The 21,364-nt window shown below is 40.3% G+C and overlaps 2 protein-coding genes across 2 annotated transcripts; one reads left to right on the plus strand and one right to left on the minus strand.

Annotated features, from left to right (window-relative positions):
* Positions 1 to 17,353: 17,353 nt before the first annotated feature.
* On the minus strand, positions 17,354 to 20,142 carry H4C16 (H4 histone 16). The gene has a single exon (XM_089920347.1). The coding sequence runs from the start codon at positions 17,670 to 17,672 to the stop codon at positions 17,361 to 17,363; it is 312 nt and encodes a 103-aa protein (XP_089776473.1). The 5' UTR covers positions 17,673 to 20,142; the 3' UTR covers positions 17,354 to 17,360.
* Positions 20,065 to 20,749, plus strand: H2AJ (H2A.J histone). Its single transcript, XM_022577651.3, has one exon. The coding sequence runs from the start codon at positions 20,190 to 20,192 to the stop codon at positions 20,577 to 20,579; it is 390 nt and encodes a 129-aa protein (XP_022433359.1). The 5' UTR covers positions 20,065 to 20,189; the 3' UTR covers positions 20,580 to 20,749.
* The last annotated feature ends 615 nt before the right edge of the window (positions 20,750 to 21,364 follow it).

A 21,364-nucleotide genomic window follows, 5' to 3' on the forward strand; every position in this document is an offset into this window, starting at 1 on the left:
ATTTGTGATAGTTTGTACTTTTTGAGGAATTGACCCATTTCATTTGTCAAGTTCATGTGTATAGAGTTTGTTCCCTTACCATGATTCTAGTGTGTGCAGTCTGTAGTGCTAACCCTATTTTATTCTTGATATTGGTAATTTGTGTCTTTTCTCTTTTTTTTTTATCAGTCTTGCTAGAAGTTTATCAATTTTATTGATCTTTAAAAATATCCATGGGGAATTCCCTGGCGCTCCAGTGGTTAAGACTCAGGCTTTCAGTGTGTGGACCCAGGTTCGATCCCTGGTTGGGGAACTAAGATCCCACAAGCCACGTGGTGTGGCCAAAGTTAAAAAATTAAAAATTAAAAAAATAAAAATTTTTTAAAAACTCATGGTTACATTGACTTTCTGTACTGTCTTTCTGTTTCCAATTTCATTGATTTCTGCTCTTATCCTTAATATTTTCTTATATTTGTCTCCTTCGGATTTTCTTCACCCTTTTTCTAGGTGAGAGCTTAGATTATTGATTTGAGGTTCTTCCCCTTTTCTAATAGTTTATTTAATTTTATAAATTTCCCTTTTAGCAATGCTTTAGCTAAATCCAATAAACTTTGATATATTTTCATTTTCTTTCAATTCAATGCCCTTTTTATTTCCTTTCAGGTTTCCTTTTTGAAGAGAACCATGAAGTATGTTGTTTAATTTTCAAACATTTGTAGAGTTTCCTGTTTTCCTTCTGCTGTTGATTTTTAGTTTGATTCCATGATGGCAAGAGAACATGCTCTGTATGATTTAAATTTTAAAAAATGTTTGTTTTATGGCCCAAGATATGGTCTATCTTAGTACATGTTCCTTGGGCACTTGAAAAGAATGTGTATTTTGCTATTTTGGGGAGGACTGTTTTATAAATGTTGATAAGATTCTGTTGCTTGATGGTGTTGTTGACTTCTATATCCTTGCTGGTCTTCTGTCTAGTTGTTCTATCAATTATTGAAAAAGGGGTGCTGAAATTTCCAGGTATAATTGTAGATTTGTCTATTTTTCCTTTCCCTTCTATTTGTTTTTGCTACACATATTTTGCAGTTCTGCTATTAGATACATACACATTTAGGATTGATATGTCTTCTTGGTGGATTGACCCTTTTATTATTACATTATATCCCTCTGGCTCTGGTGGGTTTTGTTTTGTTTCTCTGAATTCCGCTTTATCTGATTTTAATATAGACACATATGCTTTCTTTATTTTTATTTATTTTTATTATTATTATTTTTTTTTTTTTTGCGGTACGCGGGCCTCTCACTGTTGTGGCCTCTCCCGTTGCGGAGCACAGGCTCTGGACGCGCAGGCTCAGCAGCCATGGCTCACGGGCCCAGCCACTCCGTGGCACGTGGGATCTTCCTGGACCAGGGCACGAACCCGCGTCCCCTGCATCGGCAGGCGGACTCTCAACCACTGCACCACCAGGGAAGCCCATATATGCTTTCTTTAGATTAAAGTTTGTGTGATATAAATTTTTACATCCTTTTACTTTAAACTTGCCTATATCTTTATATTTGAAATGAGTTTCTTATAGACATCATATAGCTGGGTCATGTTTTCAAGTCCACTCTGCCAAGATTACTTTTAATTTGTTTACTTGGACCATTTACATTTAATGTAATTATTGATATGTTAGGGAATAAGTCCACCATTTTTTATGTTTGTTTTCTACTTGTTCTCTGTTTTTGTTGTTTCATTTTTATTGTCTTCCTGTGGGTTATCTGAACATTTTGTAGAATTCTATTTTGGTTTATTTGTAATGTTTTTGAGTGTATCTCTCTATATAATTTTTTAAATGGTTGCTCTAGGTGTTATAGACACACATAACTTATCACAGTCTACTGGTGCCATCATTTGACCAGTTCAAATAAAGTACAGAATCCTGACCCTCCTTTACCCTCCCCATTCATAATATAATCTTATTAAATATTTACTCTACATATATTTAGAATCACACCAGATACATGTTAAATTTTTGTCTCAATCATCAAACATAATTTAAGAAGCCCAAAGAAGGGAGTCTATTGTTAATTATTCATATTTTTGCTTATCACATTCTTTCTTCCTTTGTGATGTTCTGTGATTCCTTCTTTCATTGTTTCCTTTAAGTTTAGAGAAGTTCTTTGAGCCATTATTTTAGAGTGGGTCTGCTGGTGACAAATTCTGTTAGTTTTCCTTAATGAGAATGTCTTGATTTACCCTTCATTCCTAAAGTGCATTTTTGCTATATACAGAATTCTGGGTTGTCAGTTCTTTTCTTTCAGCATGTTAAAATTGTTGTGGCACTTCCTTCTGGCTTTCACAATTTCTGATGAGAAATGTGCTATCATTGGAATAGTTTTCCTCTTATATATAAGCTGTCACTTCTCTCTCACTGCCTTCAAGAATTTTTGTCCTTAGTGTTTGGAAGTTTGACTTTAATGGGCCTTGGTAGGATTTGGGGGGTTTTATAGTCCTTGGAGTTTACTCATGTTGTTGAATCTAAGTTTATGTCTTTTGCCACATTTGGGACATTTCAGACATTATTTCTTGGAATACTTTTGCAGCCCTCCTTTCTCTTCTCCTTTGACATTCTAATGACAAAAATGTTGGATCTTTTGTTATATTCCCACAAGTTTGTTTCTTGTTCTGTTTTCTTCCTATTATTCAGATTGGGTAATTTCTATCGTTCCATCTTCAAGTTCACTAATTCTTTCCTCTTTCCTCTACATTTTGATTTTGTGCCTATCCACTGAGTTTTTATTTAAATTAATTTATTTTATAGTTCTAAATTTTACATTGGATTCTTTTAACAGACTTTATTTTTTTACGGCAATTTTAGATTCACAGCAAAATTGAGCAGAAAATACAGAGTTCCCATATATTCATGGCCACCACACAGCATGCAGAGTCTTGTCCACTATTGACCTCACAGCATCATCACCACAGAGTGGTACATTTGTTACAATTGGTGAGCCTAATTTACATTGTTATTACCCAAAGTCTACAGGTTACAGTTCACTCTTGATGCTGTACATTCTATGGGTTTAGATATTGACAAGTATCCACCAACATAGTGTCATACAGAATAGTTTCACGGCTCCAACAAATCATCTGTATAATTCTTTTTCCTATCTTCTATTTCTTTGAAGAAATTTTATTTTTTCATTTGTTTCGAGTGTGTTCGTAACCTCTCATTAAAGCATTTTTATGATGGCTGCTTTAAAATATTTGACAGATGATTCTAACATCTCTATCATTTCGATGTTGGCATCTATTGATTATCTTTTCATTCAGTTTGAGGCCTTTCTGGTTCTTGGTATAACGTGATTTTCTATTGAAATTTGGACATTTGGATAATATAGTATGAGACTCTGAATTTTATTTTAACCTTCCGTTTTATCTGGCTTCTTTGGACATCACTCTGGCAGGGAAAGGGAGAGACATAGCCTCATTACTGCCAGGTAGAGATAGGAGTCTAGGTTATTCACTCATGCCTTCTTACAGCCCAGCAAGGGTGGAAATCTGAGCTCCTTTTCTGGTAGAGGTGGGGTGAGACTACAGTTTTTCTTTGGTATTTGGCTGGAGAGAGTTGTAATTGTCTAAAAGTTTTCTGTCTTGTTAAGCTTCCCTTTCCTCCAGCTAGAGAGAGCAGGCTTTTGTTGGGCTTGTTTTGTCTGCATTTGTTAGTGTTTCCAGTTTTCTAACTTCTGCAGTTCCAAGACTGGGATCTACAGGCCAAGAAGAAAACCCAGAAAACTCACCACTTTGTTGTTCATTGGATTCTGAGTTCCCTTGTCAATCTGTCTTTTTCTCTCCACCTTTTAGAGTCTTCTTTTATTTGCTTTATATATAGTGTCCAGGGTTTTGGTGTACTTAGCAGGAGGAACATGGCAAACTACATTTACCCTACTATTTTGGAAGTGGAAATCTACTATTGAATGTTGTCTTTAATTTTCTTCCTTTACACCATGACTAGATTGGCTCCCAGATCCTTTAACTGAGCAATAAACAGTTAAAGACCAGAGATGGCAGGAGTTGCCCAAGTTTGTGAGGGAAAGAGAAAGGTGGTTAGCCTTAAATGGCATTATTGGCCCAGTGCAAAGCTGTTCTGTGAGTATGAGGGTCACAGAAAAGAAAGAGGATAATAAGGAAAGTGTACAATGAATATTTATCTGTATATCTTCTTTACAATGTGGGAGGAGTGCTTGAACTGTGAGTAATGCAATTAAGTCTCTTCTTTTGTCAAGAAACTGTATTAGTCTAATTTATATATGAAACAGAAAACTATTTTGCACACAAAATGAATTTTGTATTACTAGTGCAACAATATTGCAAAAATTAGAAGATAAAAGTAAAGAGAAGACAATTTCATACTTAGGTATCTAAGATTCTGTAAGCTTTTCCAGAATCAAATTAAGGTAAGTAATTAAAGCTTTGATTTCATAGCAAAGTATTTTGCGGAAAGTTATTTAAATAATTTACATCCATTATTTTTTAACTATCAAAACAATTCAGTCAAGGTAAGAACAAGCCCAGCTTAGTTTATGTCAAAATTGATGGATTAAAAATTAATAAAATTTACTAAAGTGAGATATCCATTAGAGATTAGCTCATGAAAATATTTAATACAGAATAAACTGCCACACGGGTAAAAAAAAGTATCTTATTTTTCACTGTAACATGTCACACTTCCTTTCACTTTCCTTTGGCAGCAGAATAAAGCTGAAGAGGGGGTGGTATCGGTAAGTAATATAGAAGATATGACAAAGACTGCTGGAAATACTCCCACCTGCTGGAAGAAGGAGGAAAATGCCAGACCTTTAAAAGCTGCCACTGAAATTTGATCTCTGCTGCTAAAGACATCTATGATTATAAGGCCCATCCCTCCTTTTTCCTGGCAGAACCACAATTTGTACAACTATCTGCTAATCCTCATGCTAACATGAGCTTCTGGGAGGCTTGGCTCCTCCCCTGCTCCAGGAGGTGACTCCTAATTAACTGATTCAGTTGCAATGGTCCCATTGCCTTTGTAATGAGCTTAGGCATGGCCATGTGACTTTATTCTGGCAAGTGAGACATGTGGGAAGGTTTTTTAGGGATCTCTGAAAAGGTTTCTTTGCTCTTAAAATGGAGTTATGAGTTAAGAGATGGTCTTCATCTAACTCAAGACTCCAAATGCTGTCTATATGCTGATAACACCTAAATACATATATTTCTAACCTTGACTTCTCCCCTAACCTCAAGAATTTTATATATAACTGCTCACTTGACATTTCCACCTGGATGTCTAATACATATTTTAAATTTCTCATGTCCAAAACTGCACTACCGTTTTCCTCAGCTCCTCTCTCCAGTCTTGCTCCTCCCCAAGTCGTTCTCATCTCAGTAATTATAACTCTACTCCTCTACCACTCTACTTTCTCAGGCCCTCCTTTTTTTTGTTGTTAATAATAATACCACTTTAAAAAATTTATTAGTTAATTAATTAACTTTTGGCTGCATTGGGTCTTCATTGCTGCACGTGGCTTTCTCTAGTTGCGGTGAGCAGGGACTACTCTTTTGTTGTGGTGCGTGGGCTTCTCATTGCGGTGGCTTCTCTGGTTGCGGAGCATGGGCTCTAGGTGCATGGGCTTCGGCAGTGTGGCATGCGGGCTCAGCAGTTGTGGCAGGCTCTAGAGCACAGGCTAAGTAGTTGCGGCACACAGGCTTAGTTACTCCGTGGCATGTGGGATCTTCCCAGACCAGGGCTCGAACCCATGTCCCCTGCATTGGCGGGTGGATTCTTAACAACTGTGCCACCAGGGAAGTTCTCTCAGGCCCTCCTTGATTCTTCTTTTTCTTTTATATCCTACATCCAATTCCTCTCTAATTTCCAATATGTTGGCTCTACCTTCAAAATACATTTAGAATCAAATTACTGCCATTGGTCCAAACTATCATCATCTCTTGTATTCTTGCCTCCTACAGTTTATATTCCTCACCACCAACAAACTAGCTCTTTTAAATTATAAGTCAGATCATATTACTTCTCAGCTTAAGATCCTCCAGTGGATCCCCATCTCATTCAGAATAAAGGGCAATGCCCTTCCAGTATCTTAAGGCAACAGATCCTCTGACCGCATCTCCTCCCAGTCTTCCTTTAGTCAACTCTGCTTGACCTTCACTGGCCATCTGGGTATTCCTTGAACATACAAGGCATGTATTATGGTCTGAATATTTGTGACCTCCAAAATTCATATGTTGGTGCTCTACCTCTCAATATCATGATTTTTGAAGATGAGGCCTATGGGAGGAAAGTGAGGTTAGATGAGGTCATGAGGATGGGGCACTCATGATGGGATTAGTGCCCTTATAAGAAGAGACACCAGAGAATTTGCTCTCTGTCTTTCCCCATGCATGCACAATGTCCTTCTAGAATTCAAAACTTGGATATATACTTGGCATTTAATGTGCATTACTTTCAAATTAATCTCCAACTAAAACCATGGCTTCATTTGTTTCTTCCTGGCAACAGTCTCTTTGGTTGGTGACTGAAGCAAATTTCACTGAAAAACCCCAATTCACCACACACCAGGAAGTAGTCTTTCAGTGGGTCTGAATATATGTAACTTTATCAAAGACAATGGCTTTCTGAAAAGATCTAGACAGATTGAAGGTGCTGTACTGGGTTTTATCTTTCCTATGAGATAGTATTGGAGATAATATTGAAATATTAATATGCACTGGTAGAGGTAATTAATGACCAAGCAGAAATTAAAATTCCTTATAAACAGTTCACAGATAACAATAAAAGGGAAATTTTATATGCTTCTGGGTAATTACTACATTACTCTCACTAAAATTATAAATTGCTGTTTCTCAAAATGGATCTTAAAAAAAAGTTAACAAAGTACTATGAGTATATGGTATCAAATCAAATAGAAAAAAAATGTTACGATGTCCTTACAGATATCTCAGGCCCACTTCACATAGGAATTTTAAGTTCGATCTCCTTTTTTGTAAGCTGAGAATATTATTGCTTCTATCATTTCCTCTATGGTTCCTTCATATCTTTCACTCCAACAGTGTAAAAGTTATATTGTCCAGATTGCTAACAGTTACATTCTACTCTGCAAAGACCAAGGGAAAAAAAGCCTGCCATGTGACTAGCATAAGAAACTAGGTTCTGCTATCCATTTTGCATGAAGCCAAATAAAAATTCTAACTCTATGCCTCTGGAACTAGAAAAAGAAGAGCAAACTGAGCCCAAAATTAGCAGGAGGAAGGAAATAATAAAGATTAGGGCAAAAATAAATGTAACTGAGAACAGAAAAACAACAGAAAAGATGAACCAAACTGAGAGCTGGTTCTTTGAAAAGATAAAGAAAATTGACACACCCTTAGCTAGACTAACCAAGGAATAAAGAGAGACAACCCAAATCAACAGAATTATAAATGAAAAAGGAGACATTACAAATGATACCACAGAAATGCAAAGGATCATAAGAGACTACTGTGAATAACTATATGCCAACAAAATGGACAACATAGAAGAAGTGAAAAAATTCTTAGAAACATACAACCTACCAAGACAGAATCAGGAAGAAACAGAAAATCTGAATAAACCAATTACTAGTAAGGATATTGACTGCATAATCAAAAATCCCCCAATGAGAATGAAAGAAAAGAACTATACGATTATCTCAATTGAGGCAGAAAAAGCATTTGACAAAATACAGCAACTGTTTATGATAAAAACAATCAACAAATTAGGTGCAGAAGGAACATATCTCAACAAAGTAAAGGCCATACATGAGAAGCCTAGAGCAAACATCATACTCAGTGGTGAAAGGTTAAAGTCCTAGCTAGAGCAATCAGGCAAGAAAATAAAATTAAAGTTATCAGAATTGGGAAAGAAGAAATAAAATTTTTTCTACTTGCAGATGAAGACGCAACCAAAAAACTGTTAGAATTAATAAATGAATTCAGTAAAGCTGCAGAATATAAAATGAACATAGAAAAATCAGTAGCGTTTCTATACACAAACAACAAATTTTCTGAAAAAGAAATAAAGAAGTTAATCCTATTTACAATAGAATCAGAAACAATATAATACTTAGGAATAAATTTAACCAAGGAGGTAAAAGAATTCTATTTTGAAAACTGTAAGACACTGATGAAAGACATCAAAGAGGACACAGATAAATAGAAAGGTATCCCACATTCATGGACTGGAAGAATTAATATTGTTAAAATGTCAATACTACCAAAAGCCATCTATAGATTTGGTGCGATCTCTATCAAAATTCCAATGCCATTTTTTACAGAAATAGAAAAAAAACCTCCTAAAATTTATATGGAACCACAAAAGATCACAAATAGCCAAAGGAATCCTGAGAAAGAAGAACAAAGCAGGAGGCTTTTCCTGATTTCAAGCTATCCTATAATACTGTAGTAATTAAAACAGTATGGTACTGGCATAAAAACAGACAAACAGACCAATGGAAAAGAACTGAGAGCCAGATATAAACCCAAGCATAAATGGTTAACTAATATTTAACTAGGGATTCAAGAATACTCAGTGGAGAAATGATAATCTCTTTAATAAATGTTGCTGGGAAAACTGGGTATTCATGTAAAAAAATGAAAATTGATCCCTATCTTATACCACTCCCCCAAATTAACATGAAATGGATTAAAGACTTAAATGTAAGATCTGAATCCATGAAACTCCTAGAAGGAAATGTAGGAAAAAAGCTCCTTAACATGGGTGTTGGTCATGAGTTTTTTTGTAAATCACACCTAATGGGCAAAAAATAAACAAGTGGAACTGCATCAAACTAAAAAGCTGCACAGCAAAAGTAACTCTCAACAAAGTGAAGAAAACCTACAGAATGGGAAAAATATTTGTAAACCGTATATCTCAGAAAGGGTTAAAATCCAAAATACATAAAGAGCTCATAAAGCTGAAAAGCAAAAAAGCAACTAATTCAAATAAAAAAAGTCAAAAACCTGAATAGACATTTTTCCAAAGATACACAAATGGCCAACTGGTACATGAAAAGATGTTCAACATCACTAGTCACTAAGAAAATGCAAATTAAAACCACAATGAGATATCACCTCACGCCTGTTAGAATGGCTGTCATAAAAAAGACAAGAGATAACAAATGTTGGTGTGGACGTGAAGAAAAGGGTACCCTAGTGCATTGTTGGTGTGATTGGAGCAGCCACTATAAAAAACCACTATAAAAAGCCACTATAAAAAACAATATGGAGTATCCTCAAAAAATTAAAAATAGAACTACCATACAATTCAGCAATTCCACTTCTTGGAATATATCCAAAGGAAATGAAAACACTAACTTGAAAAGATATCTGCACCAATGTTCATAGTAGCATTACTGAAATAGCCAATATACGGAAATAACCTAAGTGTCCATTGATGGATGAATGGATAAAGAATGGAATATTATTCAGCCATAAAGAACAGTGAAATCCTACCACATGTGACAACATGGATGAACCTTGAAGGCATTATGCTAAGTGAAATAAGTCAGACAGGAAAAACAAATACTGAATGGTCTCACTTATATGTGGAATTTAAAAAACAAGAAAAACCAAACATACCAAACTTATAGAAAACAGAAAAAGAGATCAGGGATTAGGTCTGTGGCTATAGAAGAGGGGTGGTGGGAGGCAGAATTAGAGGAAGGTGGTCAAAAGGTACAAACTTCTAGTTATAAGATAAATAAGTACTAGGAATATCATGTACAACATGATGACTATAGTTAACGCTGCCGGATGATATACAGTTATTCCTTGAATAACATGGGTTTAAAATGCACAGGTCCACTTACACATGAATGTTTTTCAATAAATACATATTACAGTACTATGATCTGTGGATGGTTAAATCCACAAATTTGGAACCGAATGAGGAGGCCGACTGTAAAGTTATAGGAGGATTTTCAACTGCACGGGGGTTGGTGCTTCCAACCTCTGAGTTGTTCAAAGTCAACTGCAAAGGAAAGTTGTTAGCAGACTAAATCCTAAGAGCTCTCATCGTGAGGAGGATTTCTTTTCTTTTTATTGTATCTATATGAGATGATGGTTCTTAACTAAACTTGTGGTGATCATTTCACAATATAGGCAAATCAAACCATTGGTGATGTATGTCAATTATTTCTCAATAAAACTGAGAAAAAGAAATAAATCGACACAATCCAGAACAACATCAAAAAAGCTCAGGAAAGATATGGATAAAGCCATGTTTGATCACACCACGATAAAATATTTAATCATCATTTTTTCTTATTTTAAAAATAATATGTTCACCTCAGAAAAATTTTAAATATGTTTATATTATACATGTTTGGTGGCCTCTGCTTTAAGATGGGACAATTCAGAGTTATAATTCCCTCTCCAGAAACTCTTGTGGATCAGACCAAGGCTAGACTTTACCTGCCCTTGGAAACAACTTCCTTTCCTACCTGGCTTCCACTGTGCCCTCACGTTTTCTTGAAAAGCACTCCCTCAGTAAATCATTTGTACCCAAGCCCTGTCTTAGGCTCTGCTTCAGGGAAAGCAGTTCCCTAATGTGAAGAATAAGTTGAGTCAGTAGATTGAAAAGGAGTTACCACAGTAATGGAACACGAGAACAAAATAGCTTCAAACATACCCTGGTAAAATGACTGAACTCCAAGGATAAAAATAAAATGTCACAAATAATAAATGAATAAAGGCCAGTGAACGAGCATGGGACTTCTTAGCTGCACATTGGAAGCTGATGGACCATGGAACATTATCCAGACTTCTGAGAAAAAAAAAAGAGCTACAACTTAAGGGTCTATATATCATTTAGATAACATTTACCAGTCAGGGTGAAGGAAAGATATTCCTAGAGCTGCAAAATTTCATAGACTCAATTACCCACATACCTCACCTAAGGAAAATTCTTCAAAAAGGACTACTCAATTGAAAAATAAATCAGGGGACTTCCCTGGCGGTCCAGTGGTTAGGACTCCATGCTTCCACTGCAGGAGGCATGGGTTCAATCCCTGATTGGGGAAGATCCTGCATGGCGTAGCCAAAAGTAAAAGAAAAAAAAAAAAAGAAAAAGAAAAAGAAATCAGAATAGAGACTTCAAAATCAGGGAAGATGAAGAAGAGAACAAATAGTAGTGAACTATGATTCCTGCAATGTACATATAATTAAGTCTGAGTAGATAATGATACAGTGATTGGGAATTTGTAATATAAATGCTAAATAACGATTCTTGAAAAAAAAAAGGCACTCTGCAAGAGAAATCAAAATAGTCTAGAATTAAAGTGCTAAATCATCTCAACAAATCTTTGGAGTTGACAGGGGATATAAAGAAGAGAATAGGGCTTCCCTGGTGGCTCAGTGGTTGAGAGTCTGCCTGCCGATGCAGGGGGCACGGGTTCGTGCCCCGGCCTGGGAAGTGCGATGATTACTCCCACACTCCAAGTAGAAAAAGAGGAGGAAAAGGGAACTACAAAGGATCTCTCATCTGAGTTACCCTCCTTTTTAGTCAGGTTTCCCAGAAGCTCCACCCACAGCTTCCACCAGCCATACGGCCCTCCTCTCACCACAGGGGCCTTGGAAATACAGTTTTTCTCCTGAGTGCATTATCACTCCCCCCAAAATTTAGGTTCTGGTATTAAGAACAAACGGGAGAATGGATAATGGATGTCTGCCAGTGATGTCTGCCACAGTGTTGTGATAAAACCAGTAGAAATAGCAAAAAGGAACAGCAATAGAAAAACAAAAAGATGGAAAGAAAGAATCATGTTTATAGTTGTTTAAATGTGACAATGGACTGGATTCTATTAAAAGCTAACTGTCAGATTAAGTTAAAAATATAAAACCACTATAAGTTGCAGAGAAACAAAACTATAAGAAAATTATTTCCTAAAAAGGCTGAACTCAGGCAGCACCTTCCTCCAGTTTCTTTATCTTATTCTTCAGTGAATAAACAAGAGTTTAGGGCTTCCCTGGTGGTGCAGTGGTTAAGAATCCGCCTGCCAATGCAGGGGACACGGGTTCGAGCCCTGGTCTGGGAAGATTCCACATGCCGCAGAGCAACTAAGTCCGCGAGCCACAACTACTGAGCCCATGTGCCACAACTACTGACCCTGTGCTCTAGAGCCTGCGAATCACAACTACTGAGCCCACGTGCCACAACTACTGAAGCCTGGGAGCCTAGAGCCCGTGCTCCACAAGAGAAACCACCGCAATGAGAAGCCCATGCACTGCAACAAAAGGGTAGCCCCTGCTCGCTGCAACTAGAGAAAGCCCGCACACAGCAATGAAAATCCAATGCAGACAAAAATAAATAAATAAAATAAATAACAAAACAAAACAAAAACCGAAGAGTTTAGCAGCAATGACTATGACAATGAAGATGAGTAAAGGTGATGCAGAATTGCAGGTATTTATTTGAAAATATAAAAGTATCTTTTTTTTTTTTGCGGTACGCGGGCCTCTCACTGCCGTGGCGTCTCCCGTTGCAGAGCACAGGCTCCGGACGCGCAGGCCCAGCGGCCATGGCCCACGGGCCCAGCCATTCCGCGGCACGCGGGATCCTCCCGGACCGGGGCACGAACCCGCGTCCCCTGCATCGGCAGGCGGACTCTCAACCACTGCGCCACCAGGGAAGCCCAAAAGTATCTCTTTTTTATATATCTATAATGCCTAATTCAAAGGTTTAGCAAATTGTAAGATTAATATAAAATTTATCTCTAAGATAGCTTGCTTTTAATCAAGCTTCATATATCCCATAAGAAAGTATTAGAAACCAAGTACTTATTGTTATGCACGATTATAATCTTCAAGATAGTAAAGCAGTTGTTCGGATTTTGGGACATTATTATTTGAGTGAGCTCAAGGAAAAGAGTTTTGTGAAAGATAACCTTAGAATACAAAATATGTAGGTATCTATGTATGTAAGTACAAAAATATTTAGGTAGAATTCTGGATTTGATAATAAGCAAACTTATTCTTATTATCAGAATATAATCATTATCATAATGTTTAATGCCAGTTATTAAAGAATTTCTTAAGGGTAAACATCAGCTACAATTTTTGTTTATTAGTTTTTAATATTCCACATATGATATTTAAGGTAGCCCTTCTCTCCACCTGTCAGGTCACTTTGCTGACCAATAAAAATGGTTAAAGAATCTGAAAAGATAACCAAAACATAACCCCCAGCGCAGGTCAAGGCAAATGGTTTACTAATAAATTTAAGGGACAGATAATTGTCATGGTATAAAATCTTTTCAGAAAATGAAAATATATGGAAAACAACTCATTTTAGGAAGATATGTTAACATATTATCAAATAGATAATTTTCCCAAAACATTAATAAGTGCCTATGAGTATTCCAAATTCTAGGTCCGAGGTTCTAGGGGTACACAGATGAAGCAGGTTCTTGCTTTCAAGGAGTTCACAGACTAGTCAGGCAAAACACATAAATTCAAATGCTGTAGTTAATGAAATCTACTTACAGCAGTTTGGCAATCTACACAATCTGAATGAACCTTCTAGCACAAACGCTGCATTATTATGGCCAGAAGAAAATAAGGAAAATCAAAGAACAAAAAATAAAAAATAAAAGGACAGTGAAATAACAACTGAAGGTGAGAGGTAAGCAAGCATCCACTCTAGGGTTGCAATGGAGAATAAATCTGTAAGGAGGCGAAGTAGAATATGAGCCTCTTCAACAAGCTGGGACACCCACAGGGCGCTAAAATGGTCACAGGTTGATAGCAGCATCCAGCCCAAAGGAGAAGAAAATGTTAATTTTCTGTGGAAGGCAGTAATGCTCAGTTAGTTCCTCAGGACTCCCACAGGTGATCTTCAACCATATATTAGTTTAGAATATATATTTGCCAAATAAATAAAGTCACAAGTCTTCATGTATTGTAGACCACCATGAATTGACTGTGTTTATCAGTTCACTCTGACTGCCAAATTATATCACACCGTAATTTATTCATCCAGTCTCCTGTCCATGTGCAGCTGGTTTGTTTTTGCTACTGTGAAGAGCTCTACCAAGAACTTTAGTGAACATGCACCATGTACATAAGTGCTATCATTTCCCTCGGGTAAATATCCAGGAGTGGAATTGCTGGTTCAGCATAAATGTGAATCTATTTTCAAGTTCACAAGACAATGACAAAGTTTTGTTTCAAAAATAGTTGCATCACTTTATACTCCTACTAGTGTTATAAGAAATTCTGTGCAACACTATTGTCATTTTAAAATTTTTTACCCATCTAGTGAATGAAAAATTGCATTTCACTGTGGTCTTGATTTGCAATTCCCTGATGACTCATCAAACTGAACATCTCTTTCTATGCTTATTGGCCATGTTTTTCCACTGTCTTTTGCTCATTTTTCTATTGGCTTGTTTGGACTTGGTTTCAATTTATATCCAACTGTTTACCTGGTCCATCACATTATTCTCAGGCAACAGGACAAATTAAATATCCAACATTAGAAGGTTTCCCAAATACATCATGCCTAGAAATTACTCTGGCAGTTGTTCACGCTGTTTGCTCCCCAAGCTTGCTGTGCTCTTCTCCTTCCCCAAAGGGCCTTCAGCTCAGCACAAATGTTACCTGATCTTTGAAGACACCCCTAGTCCTGATAAAATTTGTTCTGTACACCAAGAGCATTTCATTCATGCCACTCCATTATAGCAAACCACATGTGTACCACATAGATGTCTTCCCCTTCCCTCGCTCTTTACTTGGAAAATAGAAGCTTCTTGATGGCTTATTTATCTCTGAATCTTCAAAAGTTAACAGTTCTTGGGACAAAAGAGGCATTAAATGTTCCAATTCAGAAGAGATGACTTTGCTACAGGCTCTAATTTCAACAGCATTTCATTCACATTGTAAGAAAAGCCTTATAGAACAGCTTTAAATTAAGTTCTTCAACAAACGTGTAGGAAGGCATTTTATTAGTCAACTTCAGAAAATCTCAGTCAGTTCTAATTTCAGATATCTTGCATTCTCAAATCATGTGACCCAGTTTTGGTTTGGAAAATGATTACTTCAGGACTGGACACTACCATAGGACTCATACTCACAGACAGAAACAAAAGATTTCTCATGTTCAAATAATTTGGTTATATTTTATAAAGTACATAAAACAAAACCAAAAAAGCTGTGCTACAAGGGAAAATAAAGTTCTACTAGACAGGTTCAAAAAAATTGAGGCCACCATCAAAAATATAAACAAAAAATTAATTCCAAATAACTTAAATACTTAAAGAATAAATATTTTAAATTATCCTATGAATACCTATTTTCATGCTCCACTGCAGTCCCACCTTCATCCTCAATAATCTGATTCACACTAAATTGGGGATTTAATAGGTGCATTACCTGTCTACTCAAATGCACTCATTCGCTCACTCAACAAATACAACGGCACAGAAGTGTGCCAGACCCTGCTGCTTCTTTTTAAGTAACTCAGGGGTTTTTTCACTTGAATTAAAGAAAGTTGAACTTATGGGACTGTCTCACTGCCCCAGAAATTTAATTAATACCAGCACCATGGATACACTTGAGTATGGAGTAGAAGAAACCACTTAGAAGTGAAATGTCAGCAAATAGGGACGAGAGCCTCCCTGGCAGAGTCAGTAGCACGTAAAGGTTAACGTCAAAGGGTGCAGCATCCAACAGGGCTGGGTTCAAATCCTGGCTCAGTTCTGCCCCCAACCCCGTATCAGTTTCCTCATCTGTAAAATGGTAATTAATAATTAATAATTCGTAAAGTTGCTGGGGAATCAAATGCAATCATGGAATACAATTTGTCCCAAAGTGTCTGATATTCAATAAATGATATGATGCCAGCCTCTGCTGAGGGAATACAAGAAATGTTTCCCTGGCTAGAGTACATATGAGATATATTGATATATCGCTTAAAATGAGATACACATACATCGCTGTCAAGGCTGGGAAATTACCCCAAAGCCAATCCAGTCAACCACCTCTAGGAAGCTAAGTGATTTCACGATGTCTAGACAAGTCGGAGCTGGGGGAGATCAGTTAAGGTGCATGGGATCACACCGCATTTGGGGGTCTTAAGCCCCTTCCCCATTTCCCTCATATAAACAGGTTAGGAGTGACAGAGCCAGGAGTCGAGCGAGGCCCTTTAATGACTTCGGTTCCCGCCTCTCCCCGCTGGCGGCCCCTGCCTGCTGCACGCAGGTGGGGCCCCGTCTCCAGCTCCGCCGGCGACCCAGAAAAGCGCCCGCAAACGGACCGCTCCTTGCTCTCCCGGGAGGGATTACTGCGTAGGACTCCACGACTAAACAGCTCTCTCGCCACACCCTTTTCACTGAACCCCTTAGAACCCAACTCGCCTCCTCTCTCCTCTCCTCAGCCCCGCCCGCGATTCGGAAAACGACTTTTACTAGGAAGTGAGGGTTTATCTCCCGGCTGCTACCGGGCCACACGACCCTCTCTCCCGAGCAACAGCAGCGCATGGATGCTGGGCAGGACGCTGCCCTGCGCCCCGGCCACGCTGCCGGCTAACTCCTGGATTCCCACCGCTAGGAGTTCAAGCACCGCCGCCGGGTACTCCGGAGTCGGGACGCTCACCTGCTCGGCGCGTCTATCTTTGTGCAGCTGACCCACGGCTAGCGCAGGGGCCGAGGGCTCAGGCCCAGGCTTGGACTTCGCCCACACGCAGCCACCCTGCATTCAGCGCCTGAGCTGGGTTACCCCTTACTCACAAAGTCAGTGAAAAAATAAAATATTCACACCCGGCAGACTCCGGCGCGCCACACTACGCCTGCACCTCGAGCTTTCCTATTGGACGCCGCGACATCCGCGGTCTCAGAGACGGGGCGGGTCGACCAGCGAGAACCCGGGTAGCACCAGCGAGAACCGCCCCCTCTGACGCCTCCTATCCAATCGGAGGAGGATAGCCGGCTCACCCTATTTGCATACAAGCCATTCTATATACGCTCAGGGCCCGAAGCCTCCCCCGCTAAGAAGCGTGTACCACTTCCAAGACGTGGGTTTGGAGAGCTAGCTATGCCTACTTTTCCCAAAAGGAATCCAAAGTCGGCAGTCCGGCTCTGAAACAGAGAGCAAAATCACTACTGCCCTGCGCCGCATTTCCCAGGCTACGTTCTAAGCGCGGACGCTAGGTTCCCGGCTCGAGCTCTGCTGCTCACACCTCCCCAAGCCTCAAGCCTAACCCCAATTAACGCTTCATTTGAAGCACCTATCTGCACATTCACACGGCAGTTTAAGCACTACCAACTCTTTTCTTGACGTTTTGAGGGCCCTAAAAAGGGCCTTTTGGGATCTGGAGATAAGCCGCAGGCACACCTCAGCCGCCGAAGCCGTAAAGGGTGCGGCCCTGGCGTTTCAGCGCATACACCACATCCATGGCCGTGACCGTCTTGCGCTTGGCGTGCTCCGTGTAAGTCACCGCATCACGGATCACGTTCTCCAGGAACACTTTGAGCACTCCCCGGGTCTCCTCATAGATGAGGCCAGAGATGCGCTTCACACCACCACGGCGAGCCAGACGGCGAATGGCGGGCTTCGTAATTCCCTGGATGTTGTCCCGTAAGACCTTCCGGTGGCGCTTAGCGCCTCCCTTACCCAGCCCTTTGCCACCTTTACCTCGGCCGGACATCTTTCACAACAAAACGGCTAAAACCAAACATCAAGCTGCTAGTAGTTCTGCGAGCTGTGAACCTGGGCTTATAGTTCCTTCTAGCGGACCTGTTTGAAAACCTCAAGAAAGTGGGCGGAGCTATAGGCTCCAGGAGATTTCTTTCTTTTTTTTTTTTTTTAAATTCCCTCCCTATAGAGCTTCCCTGGTGGCGCAGTCGTTCAGAGTCCGCCTGCCGATTCAAGGAACACCGGTTCGTGCCCCGGTCCGGGAAGATCCCACACGCCGCGGAGCGGCTGGGCCCGTGAGTCATAGGCCGCTGAGCCTGCGCGTCCGGAGCCTGTGCTACGCAACGGGAGAGGCCACAACAGTGAGAGGCCCGCGTACCGAAAAAAAAAAAAAAAAAATTCCCTCCCTATAAAATTTCTTGTTTGCTTATTTTGCCATGAAATTGAGGAAAGACTCGATAAAATTTATTTTGCCTTTTCTCTCTCTCTCTCTGTAGGGCGCTTATTTTGCCATGAAATTGAGGAAAGACTCGATAAAATTTATTTTGCCTTTTCTCTCTCTCTCTCTGTAGGGCGCGGGAATTCTAATTTTATAGTTTTCAAACGGAATGCTTACTCTTATAATACCATTCCCAGACTAACGTGAAAATCAATAGGAACCAGGAATGCTTTACTACATGTTAAATTTAAAAGCAGTTGCTTTACACCTGTGGATCTTTTTAAGTCACTAGTTGGGGTAGAGAAAATCTTTTAAAGGTTCTTTTTTCTCTTTTGGGGGCCCCGTGGAGAAAGAACTAAAATCCTTTCAAAAAGTCTAACCTTACCCATTCCCCCCAATCCCCCCAGACTTTTCCCTTGAAGATTCTTCTGCACAGTTGGCAGACTTTACTGCCTCTGCCGCCTCCAGCCGAAGCGCGTTTTTTGCTTTTCAATCAAATAACTATTTCTGTGATTATTTAGTTAAAATACTGTAATCTTATTTCATTAAAACCCGAGGTTCTCACTTAAAAATTCAAAGTTCCTGTAAAATAATGTATGCCATGATCGTGGCTTTAAATAGTGATTTATACTGCAGATCCCCAATTAGGAGGCTCTCCATTCTTTTCTTAAGAGAATCCCTGAGCAAAAACGAAACTTTTGAGTAGTGTCGCCCCTCTAGGAGATAGGACTGTCTGTCTTCCCAAAAGGGTTTACTGCGATAAAAGGCAGCAGTATTTAGAGGATGATTCATAACTCTTTCCCAGGTACTTAACACCTTGAGGAACAAATATTTTAGTAAACTGTGCTCCCTGTCCCTAGTCCTGACGAATAAGCTTTTCCAGCAGGAAAGCTTTATGGTAAATATTTATATATACCTAAATGCTTATTATTTACCTATCCTTACCCATCTCCATAGCACAAAAAAGTTACTGTTATTGTTGTTAAAGAAGAATTAAAAGAGCTCTCAGAACACTCTCTGGATGGCTGAAAAAAAAATCCTAAATAGTCAAATTATACCACATGATTTTAATCCTTGACTCAAAGAAGAAAAGTCTTGAAGAATCAGGATTCTTGTAATGGTAAAATAGGTTGGCTTTTAAATATTTACTAAGAAATCAAGGTTAGAACATTTTCAAGTTAGAGATCTCTCTTGTTTACAAGAATAAAAAGTGTCCATAATAATAATAAGTTAAAAATTGGGGGGCATACCCTGCGACCTCAAGTGCTAGAGGCATTTCTTGCTTCAGGCCTTGTACTTTAGAGTAGCTCTCCTTCCGGATTTTTCTTTTCCTTACCATGGTTTCTTAATTTTTTAAAACTTTTTTTAAAATTAATTAATTTATTTTTGGCTGCATTGGGTCTTTGTTGCTGCGTGCAGGCTTTTTTATCTAGTTGCGGTGAGCAGGGGCCACTCTTTGTTGCCGTGAGCGAGCTTCTCATTGCAGTGGCTTCTTTTATTGTGGAGCATGGACTCTAAGAGCATGGGCTTCAGTAGTTGTGGCATGCGGGCTCCGTAGTTATGGCTTGCAGGTTCCGTAGTTGTGGCACACGGCCTTAGTTGCTTTGTGGCATGTGGGATCTTCCCCGACCAGAGCTAGAACCTGCGTCTCTTGCATTAGCAGGCGGATTCTCAACCACTACACCACTAGGGAAACCCGGTTACTTAATTCTTAAGACGTTATTTTCCTGGGAGTGAGCGAGGACGTTGAAACCTCAGGATCCTGTAAGTTCAACTGAACCCCTAAAGGCGGAGCAGTCGGGCCCAGGGTATTCATATGGAAGGTTATGTAAATGAGGGTTAGCAGTTTTTCTTTTGATTGGAGCAAGCTGGAGAAGGCGGTCCTTCTGCCAGCGCTCTAATTGGGAGAAGAGCCTGCCTGTCATTGGTCACCGGAGCCGAGGTTGTTGCCGCGCCCAATGGGAAGGCTCTGCCTAGTGTCAGCAAAGTGTTGGTGGAGGCAGTTCAGATGTGGTACGTTGCCCTCCCATTCTAGGAACTGGACCGCTGGGTTTTATTTCCCCTAGCTGGAGTTTTAGGCGAGAGACAAACATGTCTGGTCGCGGAAAGCAGGGCGGCAAAGTGCGGGCAAAGGCCAAGTCCCGGTCCTCTCGCGCGGGCCTGCAGTTCCCGGTGGGCCGAGTGCACCGACTGCTGCGCAAAGGTAACTACGCAGAGCGAGTGGGAGCCGGGGCGCCGGTGTACCTGGCAGCGGTGTTGGAGTACCTGACGGCGGAGATCCTGGAGTTGGCTGGCAACGCCGCGCGGGACAACAAGAAGACCAGGATAATCCCTCGCCACCTGCAACTCGCCATCCGCAATGACGAGGAGCTAAACAAGCTGCTGGGGAAAGTGACCATCGCCCAGGGCGGCGTCCTACCCAACATCCAGGCCGTGCTGCTGCCCAAGAAGACGGAGAGTCAGAAGGCGAAGAGCAAGTGACCCTGACGCCGCCACAGGAGAGCTGGCTTCCTCAGCAAAGGCTCTTTCCATAGCCACCCCGCAGTGTTTTTGAATACGGTTGATGTTATGGAGGGCCGGCGCGATCTAGTGGGGAGGTGGGCGGCGAGGGGCCCATTAGGGTCGGGGGCCAATAAAGTCGGTGAAAGTTGTCTGGTCGAGAGAACTGTGTAATCGCGGGGGCCTGCCGGGTGACCCAGGGGGCAACCGGGAGGCCTTTGGAGGAGGTACTGGTGGGTCGGCCTGAGCCACTTTCTGGGCTGCTTTGGTCCGCAGGTCACCCTCAAGGCGGGCAAGGGAGACCAGAAGGGACCCACTGGCCTGGAGGTGGGCAGAGTTGGGAACTCTCCCTCCTCGCCTGAAGGCGGAGGAGAGACAGAGTAGGTGCGAATGCGGCTGGGGGAATTATTTTTACTTTCCCTTCCCAGGGCCTTTGCTCCCCTGCCCTGTTTGGGCAGTTCAGGAACCTGTTCTAGGAGGGAGACGGTGGCTTCGAGCTGGTCTTGGGCAGGAAGTTGTCTCTCCGCCCATACTTTTCAAAAGGTAAAATAACTTGCTGTCTTGGAAGTGTGGCTCTGATGACACGGTGTCAACAGATTTTTCTTGGCCTGACAGCTGTTGTGTTTTCGGTATCAGATATTTTTATGAACACGCTTATGTTCACATTTCTTTAAAATGAAGAATACGGAAGCATGAGTGTGTAATGTGTAATACGGGAGCATGAGTCACGAGGTTGGAAGTTTGTTCCCCTGACACTCATGTTGCAG

The sequence above is a fragment of the Delphinapterus leucas genome, chromosome 11 (genome assembly GCF_059928025.1).
Source record: "Delphinapterus leucas isolate spDelLeu-1000000601 "Yukka" chromosome 11, BTC_Dleu_Yukka2, whole genome shotgun sequence".
NCBI classification, from domain to species: Eukaryota; Metazoa; Chordata; class Mammalia; order Artiodactyla; family Monodontidae; genus Delphinapterus; species Delphinapterus leucas.